At 36.8% G+C, this 23,318-nt stretch overlaps 1 protein-coding gene across 1 annotated transcript in view; it reads left to right on the top strand.

Annotated features, from left to right (window-relative positions):
• The window catches only part of Syx5 (syntaxin 5), a 146,835-nt gene that overhangs the window by 107,115 nt on the left and 16,402 nt on the right, over positions 1–23,318 (top strand). Inside the window, exon 9 of the mRNA XM_090375545.1 lies at positions 14,861–14,982. Within this exon, the coding sequence (XP_090231671.1) occupies positions 14,861–14,982 (122 nt within the window). The remainder of the gene's footprint in view (positions 1–14,860; positions 14,983–23,318) is intronic.

Consider the following 23,318-nt stretch of genomic DNA (forward strand, 5'->3'; position numbering starts at 1 on the left):
CTCAGAAGATCAGTCAAATTATCAGCTGAACAATGGCCACTGACTCAGATAATGACTATCTGTAAATGAAACTTCCAAAGCATCCATTGAGTAGCAAGTTTCTGCATATTTTGTCCAGGCACAGCACATCTTCATTTTCAAGTTTTCCACCCATCAGAACAAATATAGGAAACACAATTTTTTTTTTTTTTTTTTTATTATTTATTTATTATTTTTTTATTTATATAGTTACTTTGATATATAGGTCCATGTTTCTGAAATGGTTAGGACTCCAGCTGTATTATAGATATTTCCAATTGTTAAATATTCTTTTGTTAACTACTGAGAAGGGTACAGAGTTGTACCTTTAGTATTAATTCTGAGTTAAGTTTTCCAGAGCAACCAGTTTAACTAATGCAAAAGTGTCTTCTTTTTAGTTTCTGATTCAAAACATGCTTTTGTACAACTACATTCGAAAAAATTAACCCAGATGGTTTAATGCATTCCCTTGCCTCTTATTTGAAATAACTGGGGGTATGCAATACATCTCAAAGCCCTTTACTTGCCTTCGGGCTCAAAAGTTTTTCTTTTAAATATAATCCTCTTTAATTTCCATATCACTGATTTTAGTGTTCAGATTCAGTGTTAGTTTCTCCTCCCTATGAAGGGGCTCTTGTTGGAAAAGATCAATGCAGAGTACCCAGACAGTTCATCAGATGGGTTCTTAGCAACGTTTTCACCATAATTACATAAGAGGCCAGTCTGATTTTAACCTTTCTTCTTTTATTTTTACATATGTATAAAACTCCTTGTTCCCATTCTTTGCTCTTTGGCCATTGCTTTCTTATATTCAGTTTTTGTCAACTTAATCATTTTTGTGGTAGAGTTATAGACTAACTTATAGCTATTATACAGTTCAATACTTTCCATCATTGTAACTGTCTCATGCTATCTTTTTTGCTCTATTCACCCTCTGGCAGGTAAACTTAATTTATTTTATACACCCACCGAAAACACTAAAAGTTACTTATAAATTTAAATATCTGTTGGTATTAGTAGTGACAAATGATGCAAAGAAGCAGGCTTATATGGCATCAAAAACACACACACACACATGCACACACACACACACGCACACACACACACGCACACACGCGCACACACACACACACACACACACACGCACACACACACACACACACACACGCACACACACGCACACACACACACACACACACACACACACACATGCACACACACACACACACACACACCCCACATTACTTGTCCATCTGTTCTAATAATTTGTCTAGTTCCTCTTTAAATTTATTAAAATTACCCACCAGCTGAAATCAAATTTCTGTATATATCTATCCTGCAATTGTTCTTCCTTAAAATTTATACCCTCTTGTGTGCAGTCGGAGCAGGAGTAAGGATGCTATGAACATTTAGTTTACCCAACCCATTCAAAGCCTTAAACACCTCAGTCTGATTTACTTTTAGGTACATAGCTTCCAATTGCTATAGTTTGCAGACCTGGAGTCTTTCTTGGTAAGAATACCTTTTGTTCCCCTCTTCTTTGCATGCATTCTAACAGATCCACATCTTCCCTGAAATGGGACTTCCAGACTCCTGTATGCAATACTCAAGGTTTAGCCTGACCATTACCATTATACAAATGGATAATCATTTGTATAAGGTAATGGTATAAAGGCAAATGGAAAAAATGCAATAAAGGCAAATGGAAAATTCCTGTATATCATTGACAAAACACCATGAGTTATCTTAGCAGCCTAATTGCACTGCCCAGAGACTGTACTATTAACCCCCAGGTCTTCATTTTCTGCTACTTTAAGTGTGGTAGTTAGTATGTTATTCTAGGATTACTGCTACTCACATGCAGTACTTTACATTTGTTAATGTTAAACTTCAGTTGCTACTTCTCAGCCCATCTACATAATTTTTCTAGATCTTTTTGCAGTAGTGTGCCATGGTTGCTGTTGTTAACCACCCTGCCAACCGTTGTATCATTTGCAAACTTAGACATTAAGCCTCATATGCCGTTATCAGTATCATTAATAAATATTGAAAACAACAATGGCTCCAACACTGAACTCTGGGGACTCCACTAATAAAATTAGTCCATTAAAGGCAGTGCCCATTGATAATTACCCTCTGACTTCTCCCATGCAACCATCCCTTTATCCATAGCGGTAAATTGCCCCCAATGCTACACTGCTCCAATCTGTATAGTAGTTTTTTATGTGAAACAGTATCAAAAGCTTTTCTGAAATCTAGCATTAGCATTAGTAGAGGCATATGATGCAAGAAAGCAAGCTTATTCAGCATCAGCCAAAAAAAAAAAAAAAAAAAAACCACCACTACTCCCATTTCACCCCTCCGTTCGTTCGAAATACCTGTCCAGCTGAGCCTTAAATTTGTTTAGGCTATCAACTTCAACAACAAGCGATGGGAGTCTATTCCACAAACCAACTGCCCGCTGGCTAAAGGCAAATTTCCGCACATCTATCCGACATCCGTCCTTCCTCAATTTGAATTTATGCCCTCTCAGGTGATTATTCTGAGCAAGAGGAAGAATCCCATCGGCATTGAGCATGCTCAAGCCATTCAAAGCCTTATACACCTCTATCAGATCACCTCGCCGATGCCTAGTCTCCAGGCTCTGTAATTTGCAAAACTTAAGCCTTTCTTCGTAAGAGCAACCCTTTGTTCCATTCACTAATCTTGTTGCCCTTCTCTGTACTCGTTCCAGCAGCTCTACATCCTTCTTGAAATGAGGCCTCCAGACCTGTATACAGTACTCAAGGTGTGGCCTGACCAATGCCTTATACAAGGGAATAATCACATCCCTGTCCCTGCTAGAAAAATTCCTGTATATCATTGACAAGACACCATGAGCTGCTCTTGCAGCTCGTCTGCACTGCTCAGAGAACTTCATATCTGCCTGCACAATTACCCCCAGGTCCTTTTCATTCTCTACCACTGTCAGCGTAGTACCACAGAGTTGATACGTTGATCTGGGGTTACTGTTTCCCATATATAGTACTTTACATTTGTCAATGTTAAACTTCATTTGCCACCTCTCAGCCCATCTGCTCAACCTTTCCAGATCCTGTTGCAGCAGCATAGTATCAGTAGTGTCCTTAACAACCCTGCCAACCTTGGTATCGTCTGCAAACTTGGACATTAAGCCTGATACACCATCATCAATATCATTTATAAATACAGAAAACAACAATGGACCCAACACTGAACCCTGAGGAACTCCACTAATCTAAATATATAATATCAATTTTTTTTTTTTTTTTTTACATCCTGTTCCTTTGTTATTGTGCCATAGTATCCATTCAGTTTGGTCAGACAAGATAACCCCATTAACAAATTCATGCTATGACTGCCATATAACTGCATTCCTGGCTAGATAGTACTGCATTACTTTTTTTGACTAGTGAATAGAAGGCAAACTTGGAATTAGGGTAACATTCACTCAACTCCAGTCCATAGGAACTCCCTTAAATCGAAGGATGCTCTCATAATTATGGCTAAAGGTTTGCTTACCTCTTTTGCTGCCTTATTTACTTTTACCTTCAGCAGTTTCTTTTCCACTGTCCTTCTGTTATTACAAAACCATTTCCTGATAGAATTAGATATACCTCTGGGATCCCCATATTAAAGTGACATTGGTGTGAATGTCAGTATTCCTGCAATATGATATTCACATTCAATCTAAGTGTTAATTATTTTTTAATTGAAAATTTTAGCCATAAAAAAATTCTTTATAACACTATGTACAATGTAAAATATTAGTTATTTTTGTTACTTTTTGTGTATTTTTGGTTTCTGTCTCTTTTTTTTTTTACCCTGCTGAATACCCTGGGATTTGGCAGGAAAAAATTTTTTGGATAGCAAAACTTGTTTCTAATGTTTTTTTTTTTTTTTTTTTTTTTAAATTCTAATTATAATATAGTGCAGAAGACAGGTTGCCAGAGCAGGTCATGGGGTATTGTCAATGATATACAGGAATTTTGCTAGTAGGGAAAAGGACATGATTATCCTTTTTTATAAGGCAATGGTCAGGCCACGCCTTGAGTACTGCATACAGGTCTGGAGGCCTCATTTTAAGAAGGATGTAGAGTTGCTTGAGCAAGTACAGAGAAGAACAACAAGGTTGGTGAGGGGAACGAAGGGGTCCTCTTACCAAAAAAGGCTTAAGTTCTGTAAATTTCAGTGTCTGGAGACTAGGCACCTGCAAGGTGATCTGACTGAAGTGTATAAGGCCTTGAATGGGTTGAGCAGGCTGAGTTCTGATGGGATTCTTTCTCTTGCTCAGATTATGAACCTGAGGGGCATAAATTCAAATTGAGAAAGACAGTTGTAGAACAGATGTGTGGAAATTTGCCTTTAGCCTGCGGGTATTTGATTTCTGAAAAAACTTCCATCTGTCGTTGATAGCTTTAATAAATCCAAGGTAGAATTTGACAAACTTTTAGAGGGAATGGATGTGTGAATTTTTTTTTTTTTTTTTTTTTTTCCCTGATGCTACATAATCTTGCTTTCTTGCATCACATGCCTACAATGTAATATCAAAATTAAGAATAAATTTTTCCTGTTTCAAACTGTTTCTTGATTTTTTTCTCCACTGATTGGTGAAATAAATTTACCATATACCTGCTGCTGTTGTGGTTTTTGTTTGTCAACTCCTTATTTATCCACATTGATGTCCTTCTCTTGCTATATTTTTTTAATGTTTTTTTTTGCATTTGTGGTTTCTCTTATTCCACAATTCACCTGTATTCATTCTCCTAGATCTGCTATAGTCTTTCCAGTTAGTGGCCATGTAGCATTTTTGACTGTCATAGTCCACTTTTCCAAGATTAAAACCCCCTTCCTTTACCAACAGAGATCTCACTTGTCATCAACTACCTTGACACTTGCAATCACTTTCCTCTACTGTCAGCCCCCATGGTACTATCATAGTTACAGGTGATGATTAGGTCCAGAATATTTTTGTCCTTAGTACTTTTTCTAAGATACTAATATGGACAGCATCTAATGGATTTAAAAATAGCAATAACATGACTCCTAGGTGTGTTTTCCTCCCAGTTGCTCCAGTAAATAAGGGGCAGATTGAAACCTCCTGTAAGGCATGCACCCATTCCATCTGCATTTAGAAGCTCTCATTACACTCTTCATGGTCTTCTGGTTAAGCAACATAACCCCAATATAATTTTTCCTATCCTCACATCATACAAACTCAATGCTGATATACACATTCTGACACTGCAATTGTCTTACCATTACTAAATGAAAGAGGTGGAGGCAGACAGACAAGGTTGAACATGATTAACTTTCCCCACCATTATTGCCATCTATGAGTGCAAACATTATTTGCGGATAATATTACAGATCAGTTACATTAATATTACAGATCAGTATCATATCTACTTCCCCAAATTGTAGTAAGATTTACATGTTATGGGTAAATACAAAAACCTTGTATATGTATAAATTGTGATGCGATAGTAAATAGTGTTTATTGTCAAGAGGCAGTAGGGATTCCCCTCAACATTGTATACTCTGTCAAACCCTGTAAAGGCCAAAGATAGTTTGAGTTTTAGTGTAGTGTAAAGTTGTGTTGGTATGTTGTTCCTCTGGCCACTTAGCCGCAGCCCCCCAGTGCTTGTCCATTACCACGAGGAGATGGGGCAGGTTGTACAGTGTGAAAGGTTCTCTGGGTGGGTTGAACCCTGGTTTCACCAAAACTTCCCAGTGTCCTTAAAAGGGGGGGGGGGGAGTTTTTATTAGAAAAGAGCACCAGGAAAACAGTTTGAGTAGAGGAGCACATATGAAGAAAAGAAGGTGAATTGTAGGAAGGTTTCTATCTGCAAAACTGAAGTTAAAGGAGCAGAGGGGAACCCCTGTGGAAGGGGTCCATTCTCCATGGGGGTACTGTTAAGAGAAGGGAAAGTTTTATAGTAGTAGAGTCCACCAGGTGAAAAGTTTGGATGGGAGATGGAGTAGGGAAACAGATATTAAAGGGGGAGTAAAGTCAGGGCCAGGGCATCTTATGGGGGTGAAGATCACACTATGGGCGTACAGTACTTCTCTGTTTCAAATCCCACACTGTCCAGGCCAACTGAAGCCAGCTGAATCCATGCCATGCTTCAGAAGAGGAGGCATGACATCAGCAAGGCAGGGGGATTTCATGGTAGGTTGCCCCCACTGCAGTCTAATTGAGCAGGGGGCCTGTAAGAACAACACACTTTACATGTATGCATGTACTTGGAGCAATATGGCCATAGTTACTAATGCTACATAGGTATAAATTTTTTTTTATGAAATATATTTAGAGCAGACTGACTTACAACATATAACACTACATTCTCTCTCTCACATTTGCCACCTTGCATTCATCATCATACAACTATACAGGACACAGATGCCACCTAGATATGGACAACTACCAAGACAATCACGTTTTTTTTTTTTGTAATAGTCACAAGCATTCACTCGATCACTGCATAATTAATGCAGATGACTTGCCATTAATGCACATTAAAACAACTTAACTGCAAGAATGGATTTTCTTTATTTATTTATATGGTAAGGCCTCTGTTGCCGAGTGGCTAGGAACAGGTGTGAAATGGTGCGTACTCTTTCAATAGAACAGGATTCAAGCCCACGATTTCTAAATACAGCTAAATTGCCACCCATGCTTTAGCATTAGCAAGGGCACATGATGCAAGAAAGCAAGCTATATAGCATCAGCCAAAAAAAAAAAAGCACACACACACACACACACACACACACACACACACACACACACACACACACCCCCCCTTCTAATTTCACCCATACACTCGCTCCAAATGTTTGTCTAATTCTGCCTTGAATCCATTTAAGCTATCAATTTCTACAACAGATGGAAGTTTGTTCCAGCAATCAACCACCCGCTGGCTAAAGGCAAACTTCCGCACATCTATCCTACAACTATCTTTCCTCAATTTGAATTTATGCCCTCTCGTGATTATTCTGAGCAAGAGGAAGAATCCCATCAGCATTGAGCATGCTCAAACCATTAAAGGCTTTATACACCTCAATCAGATCACCTTGCGGGAGGCGCCTCCGTAGCCAGGTGGGAAGGAGCAGCAGTGCGTAGCACACGCTTCTTGATTAGACCGGGGTTCGAGCCCGTCACCACCAAATACGGAGGATGCGGAAAGGTCATTCAGGGAATGACCACAGCATATCCCGGAGCAATATGGCCTTAGTTGCTAATGCTCCTAAAAACCAAATAACAAATAACCTTGCAGGTGCCTAGTCTCCAGACACTGTAATTTGCAAAACTTAAGCCTTTCTTCGTAAGAGCAACCCTTTGTTCCATTCACTAATGTTGTTGCCCTTCTTAAAATGAGGCCTCCAGACTGGTATACAGTACTCAAGGTGTGGCCTGACCATTGCCTTATTCAAAGGGATAATCACCTCCTTATCGCTGCTAGAAAAATTCCTGTATATCATTGACAAAACACCATGAGCTACTCTTGCAGCCCATCTGCACAATTACCCCCAGGTCCTTTCCACTATCTATCACTGTCAGTGTAGTACCACACAGTTGATACATTACTCGAAACTCGTGACAGAAGAAAAATGCATGGGATGCATATAAATTAACAAGCGACTCAGAAGCCTATGGCAGATATAAGCTAGTCTGTAATCAGGTCATAAAGGAGGTTAGGCAGGCGAAGGCAGATTATGAGAAACCCTTGGCAAAAGATGCTAAGAAAAACATCAAGGATTTCTTTACTTATATAAACTCTATAAGGAAGGGGATGAATCTGATTGGTCCACTTGACATCGATGGTTCGACTATTGATGATCCTGCTCAGATAGCAAACAAACTGAATGAGTATTTTGCATCTACATTCACACATGAAGAATTATTAAGGTTTGAAAATGGCAGAAGGTTATCAAATTGTAGCAGGATACTTAATAATTTTGTAATAACTGAGAGCAAAGTGGAGGAGAAATTGTTGAAGTTAAACATAAGAAAAGCACCTGGGGTGGATGGGATCTATCCAGTTATATTAAAGGAGGCGGCAAAGCAACTAAGCAAATCCTTAGCCATAATTATGAGAGCATCATTGGACTCTGGGAGGTTCCCATGGACTGGAGATGTGCAAATGTATCGCCATTCATAAAGGGGGATCGAAGGATAACACGAGTAATTACAGACCAGTTAGTTTAACTTCTGTTCCGGGTAAAATAATGGAGTCACTGGTTAAAGATGCATTGCAGGATCATATAGACAAGACTGCAGCAATAATTCAGACACAGCATGGGTTTGTTAAGGGACAGTTTTGTCTGACAAATTTGATAGGATATTATGATGTGGTTACAAAGGAACTGGATACAAAAAATAATTTTGATATCATATATTTGGATTTCAGGAAGGCTTTTGACACTGTTGCGCATGGAAGACTATTGTACAAATTGGAGCAGAATGGTATTAAGGGTAAGTTGCTACAATGGATAAAAGGATGGTTAAGTGGGAGAAGACAGTGGGTGCTGCTCTTCGTGGACTAATGTTATTAGTGGAGTCCCACAGGGTTCGGTGTTGGGTCCACTGTTGTTTTGTATATTTATCAGTGATATTGATGAAGGTATATCACGCTTAATGTTGAAGTTTGCAGATGATACAAAGGTTGGCAGGGTTATTAATGACAGTAATGGCAGTGTGCTACTGCAACAGGATCTAGATTGGAGGCTGCCAGGGCAGGTCATGGGGTTTTGTCAATGATATATAGGAATCTTGCTAGCAGGGAAAAGGAGGTGATTGTCCCTCTGTATAAGGCAATGGTCAGGCCACGCCTTGAGTACTGTGTACAGGTCTGGAGGCCTCATTTTAGGAAGGATGTAGATTTGCTTGAGCGTGTACAGAGAAGGGCAACAAGATTGGTGAGGGGAATAAAGGGATCCTCTTACCAAGAGAGGCTTAAGTTCTGCAAATTGCAGGCTGGAGACTAGGCGCCTGCGTGATAATCTGATTGAGGTGTATAAGGCCTTGAATGGGTTGAGCACGCTGAATTCCGATGGGATCCTTCCACTTGTTCAGATTACGAACCTAAGGGGGCATAAATTCAAATTAAGGAAGGACAGACGTAGAATAGATGTGCGGAAATTTGCCTTTAGCCAGCAGGTGATTAATTGCTGGAACAAACTTCCATCTGTCATTGTGGAAGTTGATAGGTTGAATAAATTTAAGGAGGAACTGGACAGGCATTTGGAGGGAATGGTGTGGTTTTTTTTTTTTTTTTTATGGCTGATGCTGCATAAGCTCATACACTTGCTTTCTTGCATCACATTCCACTACTACTACTACTACTACTACTACTACTCTGGGGTTACTGCTTCCAATATGCAGTACTTTACATTTGTCAATGTTAAACTTCAGTTACCACCTCTCAGCCCATCTGCTCAACTTTTCTAGATCCTGTTGCAGCTTTGTACTGTCATTAGTGTCATTAACAACCCTGCTGACCTTCGTATCATCTGCAAACTAGGACATTAAGCCTGATATACCATCATCAATATCATTAATGAATACAGTAAACAACACTGAACCCTGAGGGACTCCACTAATACCCTTAGTCCACGAATAGCAATGTCCATTGATTACCACTCTCTGTCTTCTCCCTCACAACTTCTCCCACTCTCTGTCTTCTCCCTTTATCCATAGTAGCAATTTGCCTCCAATGCCACACTGCTCTAATTTGTGCAGCAGTCTTCCATGTGCAACAGTATCAAAAGCCTTTCTAATATCCAAATATATGATATCAAAATTATTCTTTTCACCAAGTTCATTTGTGACTACATCATAGTATCCAATCAAATCGGTGAGACAAGACTTCCCCTTAACAATCTCATGCTGTGTCCGAGCTATAACCGAAGTCTTGTGTAGATGATCCTGCAATTCTTCTTTAACCAGTACATCCCTTAATTTCCCTGGAACAGAAGTTAAACTAACAGGTCTGTAATTACCTGTGTTTTCTTTTGATCCTCCTTTGTGGATTGGGGTCACATTTCCAGTCCATGGGTACCTACCCTGAGTCCAAAGAAGCTCTCATAATTATGGTTAAGGGTTTGCTTACTTCCTTTGCTGCCTCCTTTGGTATAACTGGATAGATTCCATCCACCCCATGTGCCTTTCTTATGTTTATCTTTAACAATTGCTTCTCCACTTTACTCTCAGTTATTACAAGATTATCTAGCTTACTGCCAGAGTTTAATACACCTCTGGCATTCCCTTCCTTAAATAACTCCTCATATGTGAATGTAGATGCAAAATATTCATTTAGTTTGTTAACTATCCACGCAGGATCATCAACAGTTGAACCATCGACTTTTTATGTAAACTCTTTGCTGTTTTTTTTTTTTTTTTTGCATCCTTTGCCAAAGATTTCTCATAATCTGCCTTTGCTTGCCTAACCTCCTTTGTGACTTGGTTACAGACTAGCTTACATCTATCAAAGGCTTCTGTGTTACCTGTTATTTTATATGTATCCCATGCATTTTTCTTCTCTGCCCCATGTACAATTAGGCGCCTCCGTAGCCAGGTGGGAAGGAGCAACAGTGCATTGCACACGCTTCTTGATTAGACCGGGGTTCGAGCCCGTCACCACCAAATACGGAGGATGCGGAAAGGTCAGGGAATGACCACCGCATATCCCGGAGCAATATGGCCTTAGTTGCTAATGCTCCTAAAAACCAAATAACAACAACAACCATGTCCAATTAGTTCATCTGACATCTATTTAGGCCTAAATCTTGAACAATATTTCTTAGTTGGTATGAAAAGCCTAGTAGCTTCCAAGATTATTTCTTTGAATGCTTCCCATTTTGAATTGTTGGTAACATCATCAGTTGGTCCCACTGTATAGAATTTAAATAATGTCTCAGACCACCGTAGTCACCTTTACGAAAGCAAAAACCCTTCCCTTTACCCCTGATGGTAGTTACCTCTTTGAGTAAATCCCACTTCAGCACACTGTGATCACTGCCACCTAGTGGTTCCTTTATCTGCAGATTCTTAATACATGAAGAATCACTACTGATAATCAGATCAGGAGTATTACTCCCTCTATTTGCCTCCCGAACATGCTGCTGCTGTAGAAAACAATCATCCAATAAATCCACAAGAGCCTTGCTAGTGTGTGAGTTACCAACCCACAAATTCCAGTCGATCTCTGGGAAATTAAAAACCCCCATTATAAGACACTCTGATTTACTGGCTCATTCTATTTCTCTGCAGAATTGCTCATTATACTTATCAGATTCTTTAGGCCTATAACACACACCTACTGTCATTTTTCCTTTCCCAGTGCTTATGTCACACCAAAGATACTATTTGGTGTGACAAGTATCAACATTGCATTGTTCACCAACATCAATTGGATGCACTTCCTTAGATTTTGTGTTTCTTAACTAACAGCATAATCCCCTCCTTCCTTCCTGTCCTGTCCTGTCTAGTCTATCCTTTCTGTACACATTGTTCTCCCCAAATTCCAATTCTGCTTATTTCTTTGTGACACCACGTGTCTGATATCCTAACAATATCTGCCTTTGATGTCTTGACTAGCATTTGCAGCTCATCAAATTTATTAACTATACTCCTAACATTGGTGTACATGTAAGTATACATGCACCTATTTCTATTCTTAGTTACCCTAACACACAGCCCATGTATTTACTTGTTCCACTATGACTCCCAGCAGTCCTGGAAATCCCCATTGCCTTGCTTTCCGGGCTGCTGCTCAATTGCATTTCAATAGAAGCAGTGCAAGAATCACTTTCACCTCTGCCGGTGGCTACTGTTAATCTATTAGTCCGTGTATCCCCCCCCCCAAGCTAGCTGTTTTCCGACTCACCTAACTTGGCTGTGCTGGACCAGCATGGCAGATTATGGTCCATTTCCCTCAACATGAATTGTTAAGGAGGCCTGCATCCCACCGGAGTGGATTGACAATGGCTGCAGATTTATTTTTATAAATATATATTTATAAAATATAAATATTTATTTATATAACTAATACTGTGTGTGTGTAAAAGTAAATATATATTTATTTTTACATGCACACACCATTAATTTCCATTAATAAATTACCATTAATTTCTTTTGTGTGTGTAAAAATAAATATATATTTATTTACACACACACACACACACACACACACACACACACACACACACACACACACACACACACACACTCATGCGTTTACCATTTTCACACACTTTTCCCACGTTGTAGAGTACCCAGAATAGGACAACACACACACACACGGTTTTTTTTTTTTTTTTTTTGTTGTTGTTGTTCCAGATGAAGTGGACACATTTCTCACCTAGCACGAATAGGGAAATACATTAACATACACAGCGACATACACTCAAATACACACAGTCATATCTTTTACTCATTCTTTGATTCGCAATATACAATAACCTTTATATGTCCTTGCATTTAGACATTCACTCACACTTCGGAATGGAGAATCACATTAGGGGCAAAGAAATCACTATCCATCACACATTTTCACTGGCACATGCTCTCAATCGTGTCTTGCAATGCAGATATGACTGAGACCTCCAGCCAAGCATAAACTGTCATGCATAATTATTGGTCAAACAAGTACCAGCTCCCGATCATATCATGCAATGTGGACATGAAATTTTTGTGATGTGATTTGAAATTTTAAGAATTATTTTCGAAATCTATGCATAAAAATTGATGGCAAAACAGCTGATATAGTGGCGGTAAAAATCATGTTGGCCAGTGTAATTAGCACAAATTGTAGTTGCATATTATGCTATGATTTATTAAAAGCTATTAAATGCATGGCTTTAACATTTCACATAAAGTTGGGAAAAGACCTTTCAGTGAGCATGGTTAAACAAGATTAGTTAGAATAATTGATAAATAGAAATAAATGACCATTAATTTTTGGTTGGTTTAAGGATAAGCAGAGGACTGGTATATTATCTTGAAAGGCAGTGATTTACAGTTTTGTTTGTTAAATCCCAAATAGTTAAAAAATTTTAAAAACAACTAAACTTGTATTTTCAGTACTGAAAGTACAAACTTAGTTGCTTGCTAAGTGATACATAAGTGATTCAGATTTTGGCCCCATCTAAATAACCTAAGTGAAACAGATGGGGTCAAAACCTGCTAGCCTGTCTCTACACACATTGCTGAACCAACTTTAATCATAGGCCTCATCACACAAATGTTGTTTAAGCATTAAAGAAAAGATATTGGTTTCAGTTATAATTTTTTTTTAAATATAATGTTCTTGTATTTTAGTGTACTTTTTCATTTTTTTCCCTGCAGTCTTTTAATACTTGTTAAAATTCTGAAACTTGTTCCTTAAAATGGTCATTAACAGCTGCCTTGGCTGTGTCATCATATGCAAATGATGATATAGTTAAGAAGCAAACATCTCACATAAAAATCTATTACAATTAACTAATCAATTTTGGGAATCTTATATATCTTACACCCTATACCGTTTTACTAAAAAAAAAAGTAATTTACAAAATACAGAAGTTTTTAATGGATTCTCCTATTAATAGTACTAATCACTTATTAGTTGAGAACCGTTACATTGTTACTCTGTGTGATCTGGGCCATAACAGTTAAAATCTTTCCCATTAGTCCATTTAGAAAAACCTATGATTATCAAGTTATCAACTATGCATCAACAGGGTGGCCCTCATATGCTCGTGTTAAGACATCATTCTAATTTTGTCATCATGGAGTATGCATGATACATATGCACATGCCATTATTTTTAAAAAATACAACTGTTATCGTTCATTTTTTTTAAATTTATTTATTACTGCATTTAATCTATGCACATAACACATTAAATGATTTTTATGTAATTGTGAACGTAATTAAAAATGCATATCAAACATTAACATGAAGAAGTACATTGATGGGTGGAGAAATGATAATTTTATTCAGAACATAACCCAGCTTTAATTACATTTGTTATGGGAAAATGATTTCCAAGGTGCATGTTTCTGTCTTACTGCACTACTTTCAAGACTACATTAATCATAAGTGTACTTCTGTTGTTTCTTTTAAAGTTAAAACTTTGCATTGTGACTGTTGGTTATTTTACAGAGCTCTGCATTCCTCAATTCTGAAAAGGATTTGGGAAAAGGTATTTTGCTGTTGTTGAAAGAAGTACATAACAATTATGTGTTTCTGAAAAGAACTGCAGTAACAAATGTTGTATGATTATCATGACTTCTTTACTAAGCTTTGTTAGTTTGTGGCATAAAACAGAAAGAGAGACAAACTTTATTTGTGTTGACTTAAAAAAAAAAATAGCACTCTTCATACTGAGACATTTGCTGTAATAAAAGTTAGTTTATTTTAAAAACTTCTTAAGCATTGAGTTTGTTTTTCTTCATATATTTTCATATTCATGTATTTTCATGTGAACATTAAAATAGTTAGGCTTATTTAAAAAATAATTTTTTGCATGCAAATAGTGTGCTGTAAGTAATTAAATGGAAGATAAAATATGTAGTTTTTTTCCCACCTTCTCTAGAATATGAACAATAGCTTTTTTTATTTTTTTCTCATAGAATTTTTTTTTCCTTTTTTTCCCCATCAGTTTACTTACTGAATTTACACTGTTGTTTCAGTTTAAATCAAAATGCTAAACATTAACAGTTGTAAAGGATCTAAAAAGTAATGTCAGTTCTTTTACTAAAATATATAAAAATGTATTTAATAAGTAAAAAAAAATTTAAAAATCACTATTTTTTTTTTCATGATGGGTGCCATTTGTAGGATTCATATATTCAAAGCAGAGCAGATACCATGCAGAATATCGAGGCTACAATTGTAGAATTAGGAACAATATTTCAACAACTTGCCCATATGGTGAAAGAACAAGAAGAAATGGTTCAAAGGTATATTGTTTTGCTATTAATGGAAATAAGTATGAACAATTATGATTTCTGGGTACATATTACAAGAAGCAAACAATTTTGTGTTTGTTAAAAATTTAATCACATTAATACAGTAAATTTTATTTGCTAAGTTTCAGTCAGTCCCTGTGTGAGTTTTTAGTGAACATAAGAATACATTTTTAAATATTAACTCAGAGATTTTAATTTCAAATGCAACTTGATTCATGATACGTTACCAAAATATTGTTGCTTATCTTCAGAGACATGCAACAATTTCACTGACATGTGAAATTGTTTCATATTATTTATTAATTGGAAGAATTGTTCCAATTATCCATTCTGGTTAAAAAGATGGGTCAGTATTAAAAAATATTCCAATTTCGTTATCGGTTTGGTGGTAATACAGTCAGTAACACCAAACCGATATTACCACCTGGTGTAATACAGTATTACACCAGGTGGTAATACAGTCAGTATGCTCGTATAGCACAGTAGTTGTGTTCCTAGAAACCCTCGTGCAATATAAATAACAGGCCCTATTTGGAAAAATAGGGTTAGGTGCCGACCACCCAAGATCGAACAAACATTTGTAACCAAAACATTACCAAACACAATAAATAATCGTAAAAAATACGTACGTATGTTATTACGACTATTACATAATAAAATATTCTTAATGCTTTTGCTTCTGTTGTAAGCAAACTTGTTCTTTGTTTGATCTTCCATCCAAACAGATGACAGCCATTCCATCTCTTCCAATTCTTTGTGTCTTGATCTAATGGATTTTATTACATTTTGAGTTGTTCCTGCTATGACAGTTGTTTTTATTTTCTCTGCATTTTTTTAAATTCTCGGTGTTGCCTCATTTAGGCCTGTAGCACGTGCAATATCACATGTTCTTTCATTTTGCTCAAAGCATTTCAGAATTTCATATTTTTTTTCTCTATTGACAGAGCCAGACTGGCCTTACATAAGCCTTACCAAGGAAACCCCGGTGGGCTGGAGGCCAGAAGACTATGGAGGCTGGTGTGATTTTGGCCATAAACACTAGTATGTGGCGGCTACAAATTTTCCCCGGTAAGAATTTTTGACCCAGTCCACCTCTATCTATCCATATTGCTTTTCTTTTTCTCTCTGAATCTGTAATGTCTTCACCAGGATGCTTCCTTTTCACACCTTTTAAGTATTTTACTCATTTTTAGGGAATCAAGCATAATTACAAAATGAGGAGGCACGCTTGATACACATAAACAAAGCTGGTGTGCATAGCTGAATAAACAACACTGTAACGGCAGACACACTATTAACACCTCACTAGCTCACATTTTACTAAAGCACATTTCTGGAGATCACTACCATAAAACAATAAAAACAATTTCCAGTTGCATTTCTGCTAGTGGAATCTGTTATAAACTGGTAGTAAACTCGATCTAGTTGCATTTGCAATAATACCGATAATTGAAACCATGTCGGTCTTTACGTTATTATGGTGAAATGTGTTTCCCCTTCACTGATATAAAAAGCAAAAATACATCTTCAGAATCTTCTCTTCATTCCTATCATGTTGCATCAGTTGGGGGCGATTCCGTGTTCAACTGCCATTTCTTGTAAACACAAAGGCGAATCGTGCATAAGCGAATTTGGTTCATGTTACATACGATATCGTTCCCCTATTTATAAACCGTGTATGATCGAATTCATTTAGTGTAAACACTTGTTATACGAGGACTGACTGTACACTGTTTTTTTTTTTTTTTTTTTTTTTTTAATTAAGGCATTTTTATGTTTAATTAATTATGGATGGAGAAATTTGTTAGGTCATGGGAATGTCCATTGCTATTTGGGAAAACATGGAAAATATTCTATTCACTCACCATGCAGAAGCATAACACCAAGAAATTTTGAATAACCTTAGGGGTTACATTTTGGAAGAATGTGCAAGCCACTTTGATAATATCTCTTTCAGTTGGTCTGCTAAGCTCATGTGTCTTAGGACTTACCCTCCCCCCCTCCTCAGATACTGGTTTCAGTTGGTTTTGATGTTCCCATTTTTATTCTCTGAATTGCATTCTTGATTTTATAACATATTGCTCAACTTTTTCATTGATACATAGGCAATCTATAAACTTTACCCTCTTCCAAAATGTAATCACAAAACAGTTAAAAATATTCATCCAGTTTTGTTATCAATGCTTAAAATACTTGAACTTCGCACTCTGCCTATCCCTTCAGAAAATTTTTTTTTCTGCCTGCCTCATTATGGTATTGCTAGTAGTCTGCTGCAACCAATATTCTTGTCACAAATTTCTTAATTATGGAAGCATTAACAACAGGAAGCAGACATTGTATACATGGATATCATTTTGGTGCTTTATATTGTCTGCTCCAGATTGCTTATTACACTTCTTAAATCTTTCTATTGAATTTAAGATGATCTAATTCCCTTTCTTGAGAATCTCCTTTGCAGTAGAATGTTACATCACTGACTTCCTTTCAAAGTACAAAGAGATGTTTAGTGATCTCGGCTGGCCTTCTCTTTCAGCCACACTCATTTCAGTGATCCTTCAATCACTTCTCCAAATTCATAGAAATGTTTTATCTAATGCAGATGATATTAAAAAAAATTTTCTCCATTGGACTCCTTCCTTTCATCTGCTCCTCAGAGTTTTTTTTTTTTTTTGTAATATTTTAAATACATTCTTGGAGTGTCCAAATTTTTTTAGCCTGTCAATCAGTCCTTCAGGGTCATTGCATCCACAAATTACTCATAAGAGATCAACTTTCAAGTTGCAGTCCTCCCAGCCCAAATAGACACATCTTTGGTTACCTTATAAAGACCTTGGAGTTATAACACTTCTGTTTTGTTCAGCATTGCAGCCACCTAGCAAACAAATTTACCACAGTACTTCAGGTTTTAAAACAACATTTTTAACATGTTCATTCAGCTAATTTCTTCATTAGGTATTTCAGTAAATTCTTAAAACGTACTCTGTGCTTCCCCAATTTTGTCTAGCATTGAGCCTAGCACATCCAGAACTTTCATGGCTGAATGCATTAAATATATAATTATAAATAAGCTTTTATATAACTTTCAGAATAAAGCTATAGCTTTATTCTGCAAATTTTTTATGCTCTATATTACACTGTCCTGATTTGTGGACTATCATCAGTTGACAGATCTCTAGGAGATCCTACAAAATTAGGCCAACACTGATTCCTCTCTGCAACAGGCTATGGACAGTTAAGCGTCATTTCCCTTTTAAGTTATTAAAAGTTATAAATACTCTAGATCAGTGGTACTCGTATTTTTTTTAGCTGGTAGCACCCTGAAATTATGAACTACAATTTCTGATACCCTGTTAAACAGAACTGTAACTTGGGCAGGGTAGTGATTAGGTCCCAAAATTTATAAACACACCTAAAACTATTCTTAACATCTTCTCTTCATAGAGTAAAAAATTATGACGTGGAGGTCCTACAGTCTCGAAACTTTATTAGACAGTTGGTCAGACAAATGCTAATAATTTATTGTAATTTTTCCTTGTAGAAGATCTGCAATCTCATTATGGATTTAAAACAAACTTTGTGAATTTTTTGAAAAGGATAGTATAGGCTATTTTTGGGAATTTTAAAGGAATATTAAATATTTTATTTTAAGGCAGAAGAATACTCTTACCTGGGGTTTTCTTCAGGGATGGCTGCCTCCGGGAGAGGTGTAATTCGGAAGGCGTTGAAATACATGGAAGGAGGACAAAGGAAAAGGCCAGCTTTTGTCCTAAATCCTTGCATGGGAAGTAACTATAGGCATAAAGGGAGATGATGTCTTGAAGCCTGATGGGGACTTTTTGTTAATACCATCTTCAAAGGAAGGTGAATACGTGTCGAGGCCATCTTTTATAGCTCGGGCACATTCCATTGCCGTATTTCAAAAGCGTGGTGTGTGTGTGGGGGGTTGAGTAATTGGAAAAGGGTGAAGTTGGGTGGGGGGAAGGGAAAAATTTCCTGCCACACCGTATTACACTTATAGTTTGGGAACTTGGAAATTGTAGATGTTTTTTTTAGCGAAAAAAGGTAGGAAAGGGAAAGAAAGGGGTTTCACTTGGAAATCCAGGCGCATGACTATCCGTCCCCATTAGTAGAGGTCCTGGATTTGGTTTGGGGGGGGGGGTATGTTCTGTTGTTAAAGTTGAACTTGAACTTATACGATATTTGTTTTAGGTCCCATTCTTCAGAGATTATTATTGGTCTGTGTATGTTTATTGATCTGTTTGTTGATTTCATTGCTAGTGTCTCACTGGTTTCTCATTTAAATTTTGTGTCTTGTTTGTCAATTATTATCGTGTTTTCGAAGGAGGGGTAATTTCCTGTGTCTAAAATGGTGAGCTACCAATTTGGAACTATTATTTTTTTCCGTTCAATCTGTTTTTTCTTTGTTATTTTCGGCTACTTTTAAACTGCTTTTATGTTTTTTGGATTCTTGTATGTAGTGATAGGCAGCACGAGAACATCGCTACACCAAGTACTCTTTCCCAGACCTTAAATTTTATGGAAGGTACGTAGATGATTGTCTGCTTATAGGCAAACCACACACCATAAATACCATCTTCCATGAGTTGAATAATGTAGATGATTGGCCACAGTTCACAATTGAAAATAAAAAAAACAACAGGATAAATTTCCTAAATTTAACATTAACAAGGAATGCCACCAAAATCAACACAAAAATATACCACAAACCTACAGATAAGGAGAATTATTTACATTTTGACAGCTACGGCCCCCTCTCTCACAAAAAATCAATCCTAATAGCCCAGTTCAAACAATGCTTTCAGGTATTCATCTATAGAAGATGAACGCAAACAGGAGATCGAAACGCTTAAGAATAGATTTTCCAACCTTGGTTACCCAAAATGGCTCATAAATGGCACCTTAAATACAGCCAATAAAAGCAGTAAAGAAAAACCAAAACGAGAAGTGCCAAAAAAACAATGGATGGGGCTTCCGTACATTGAAATGTACAACAACCATTGAAAAAATCTTCAAAGATTCTGGAGTAAATCTAGCCTTTGGCAGCTCCAAGAAACTATGGACATACCTAAAAAGTTCAGCTATCAACAAAAAAACAATAATTTCAAACAGCAAACAAACGTGGTTTATGCAATCCCCATGCGCACCAGATTTCGATTGCATATATATAGGCAGCAAGAGAACATCGCTACATACAAGAATCCAAAAACATAAAAGCAGTTTAAAAGTATCCGCAAAGCAAATAACAAAATAAAAACAGACCGAACGGAAAAGAAAATAATAGTTCCAAATTGGTAGCTCACCACTTAGACACAGGACATTACCCCTCCTTCGAAAACACGATAACAATTGACAAACAAGACTGAAAATTTAAATTAGAAATCAGTGAAACACTAGCAGTGAGATCAACAAACAGGTCAATAAACATGCTTAGACCAATAACACATATTCACCCTCCTCTGAAGAATGGGACCTAAAACAAATATCATGTAAGTTCAACTTTAACAACAGAACATAACCCCCCCTCATCAAATCCAGGACCTCTACTGATGGGGATGGGTAGTCACGCACCCGGATTTCCAAGTGAAACCCCTTTCTTTCCTTTCCTACCGTTTTTTTTTTCGCCAAAAAAAATCTACAATTTCCAAATTCCCAAACTATAAGTGTAATACAGTGAGGTGGGAAATTTTTCCTTCCCCCACCCAACTTCACCATTTTCCAATTACTCAACCCCCCCACCACCACCACGCTTTTGAAATACGGCAATGGAACGTGCCTGCGCTATAAAAGACAGCCTCGACACATATTCATCCTCCTTTGAAGATGGTATTAACGAAAAGCCTCCATCAGGATTTAGGACAAAAGCTGGCTTTTTCCTACATCCTCCTTCCATATAATTACAATTTCAACACCTTCTGAATTACACCTCTCCCGGAGGCAGCCGTCCCTGAATAAAACCCCAGGTAAGAGTATTCTTCTGCCTTAAAATAAAATATTTAATATTCCTTTAAATTTCCCAAAAATAGCCTATACTACCCTTTTCAAAAAATTCAAAGTTTATTTTAAATCCATAATGAGATTTCAGATCCTCTACAAGGAAAAATTACAATAAATTGTTAGCATTCGTCCGATTTTACGAAAATTAGCGGGTCTCAACTACTGAAGTTGTCTGACTAACAGAGAAAAATTATCTGTCTGATATTACCATACTCTCTATCCAGAAACTAAACTGTTAATCTCCACCAGGTGTTCAATCATTTTTGCAACAAGTATGCTTTGATGAGGTAATTTGAAATGTAAGAAAAGAATTATGAAGGTACAGTGCAGTCATGTAGTCTTGTTTTGTGCAATTTTGAAATAACACACTTATAACGTAAGTAATAATAAATAAATCTTATTGTATGTGTAAAAATTAAAATAACTCTTTTACACACAGTCCAGAAAAAATGCTTAAATATTTTTAAATTAGACTTTTACAATTTACAAGGTTTTACATTTTAATTTATGTTCATGTGTTTATTTCTTAATTTACAGGTTACCTGTACTTTTTAATGTGTACTATATAGGTAACTTTCAGTTGAATTTTTCCAAAAATAATATTTTCTTATACAGTACGTGTAAATTTTCATTACCAATTTCATTTAATTTTATCTTATGTTAATTATAAAAATTTCTATTAATTTTAATTAATTTATCTACATAAAATTAACCTAAAAATTGTTACTTTGGCAACTATGCATCCACGGAATTCATCCTCCCCCAAAAATTTAATATATTTAAATAGAATAATGGGCCTTAATTTGCACAGACCTTTGTTTACTTGTGTGTGTGTGTGTGTGTGTGTGTGTGTGTGTGTGTGTGTGTGTGTGTGTGTGTGTGTGTGTGTGTGTGTGTGTGTGTGTGTGTGTTAATTGGCTTCATAAGTGATGCTTTTTATTTTGTTTGGCCTCTTTGGATTGGCTAACTGAATATGGCCTTGGTTGCTAATGCTCCTAAAAAAAAAAAAAAAAAATACATTTATGGAATCTATCAAAATATACATAAATTTTCAGAAACTTGCAGCATCCCTATGAAACATATGTAGAACCACCCATTTACAAACCAGTGCTCTAGCTACTGATCTTACCCAGTTTGTTCATTCTACAAAGCTTGTCTATTTATTTTTTTTTAAATCATCCTTCCCTCATGTTTGCATCAACATGCAATTTGCAAGTGGCTTTTAATTTTACAAATACAGTCAGTCCTCGTATAGCACGATAATTGCGTTCCTAGAAACCCCTCGTGCAATGCAAAATCGTGAATATAAACAACAGGCCCTATGGGAAAAATGGGGTTAGGTGCCGACCACCCAAGATTGAACACACATTTGTAACCAAAACATTACCAAACACAATAAATAATCGTAAGAAAATACTTACGCATTTTATTACGACTATTACGTAATAAAATATTGCTAATGCTTTTGCTTCTATCGTAAGCAAACTTGTTTTTTGTTTGATTTTTCTATCCAAACAGATGACAGGCGTTCCATCTCTTCCAATTCTTTGTGTCTTAATCTAATGGATTTTAATTACACTTTGAGTTGTTCCTGCTATGAAAGTTGTTTTTATTTTCTCTGCATTCTTTGTAATTCTCGGCGTTGCCTCATTTAGGTCTGTAGCACATGCAATATCACGTGGTCTTTCATTTCGCTCAAACCTTTTCACAATTTCATATTTTTTCTCTATCGACAGAGGCCATAAGCCTTACCGGGGAAACCCCGGTGGGCCGGAGGCCGGCGTGATTTTGGCCATAAACCAGAGTATGAGGCTACTATAAATTTTCCCGGGTAAGAATTTTTGATCCAGTCCGCCTCTGTTTATCGATATTGCTTTTCTTTTTCTCTCTGAATCTGCAGTATCTTCACCAGGATGTTTCCTTTTCACACCTTTTAAGTATTTTACTCATTTTTAGGGAATAAAGCACAATTAGAAAACGAGGAGGCACGCTTGATACACATAAACAAAGCTGCGCGTGTGTAGCAACTGAATAAACAACACCGTAAAGGCTGAGATACACTATTAACACCTTACATTTTACTAAAGCACATTTCTAGGGGTTACTACCATAAAACAATAAAAACAATTTCCAGTTGTGTTTCCGCTAGTGGAATCTGTTATAAACTGGTAGTAAACTCGATCTAATTGCATTTGCGATTATACCGATAGCTGGAATTGTGTTGGTTTTTACGTTATTATGGTGAAATGTGTTTCCCCTTCACTGATATAAAAAACATAAATGCATTTTCAGAATCTTCTCTTCATTCATAT

This window comes from Mastigoproctus giganteus, chromosome 6, assembly GCF_048544385.1.
Source record: "Mastigoproctus giganteus isolate SK-2022 chromosome 6, ASM4854438v1, whole genome shotgun sequence".
NCBI classification, from domain to species: Eukaryota; Metazoa; Arthropoda; class Arachnida; order Uropygi; family Thelyphonidae; genus Mastigoproctus; species Mastigoproctus giganteus.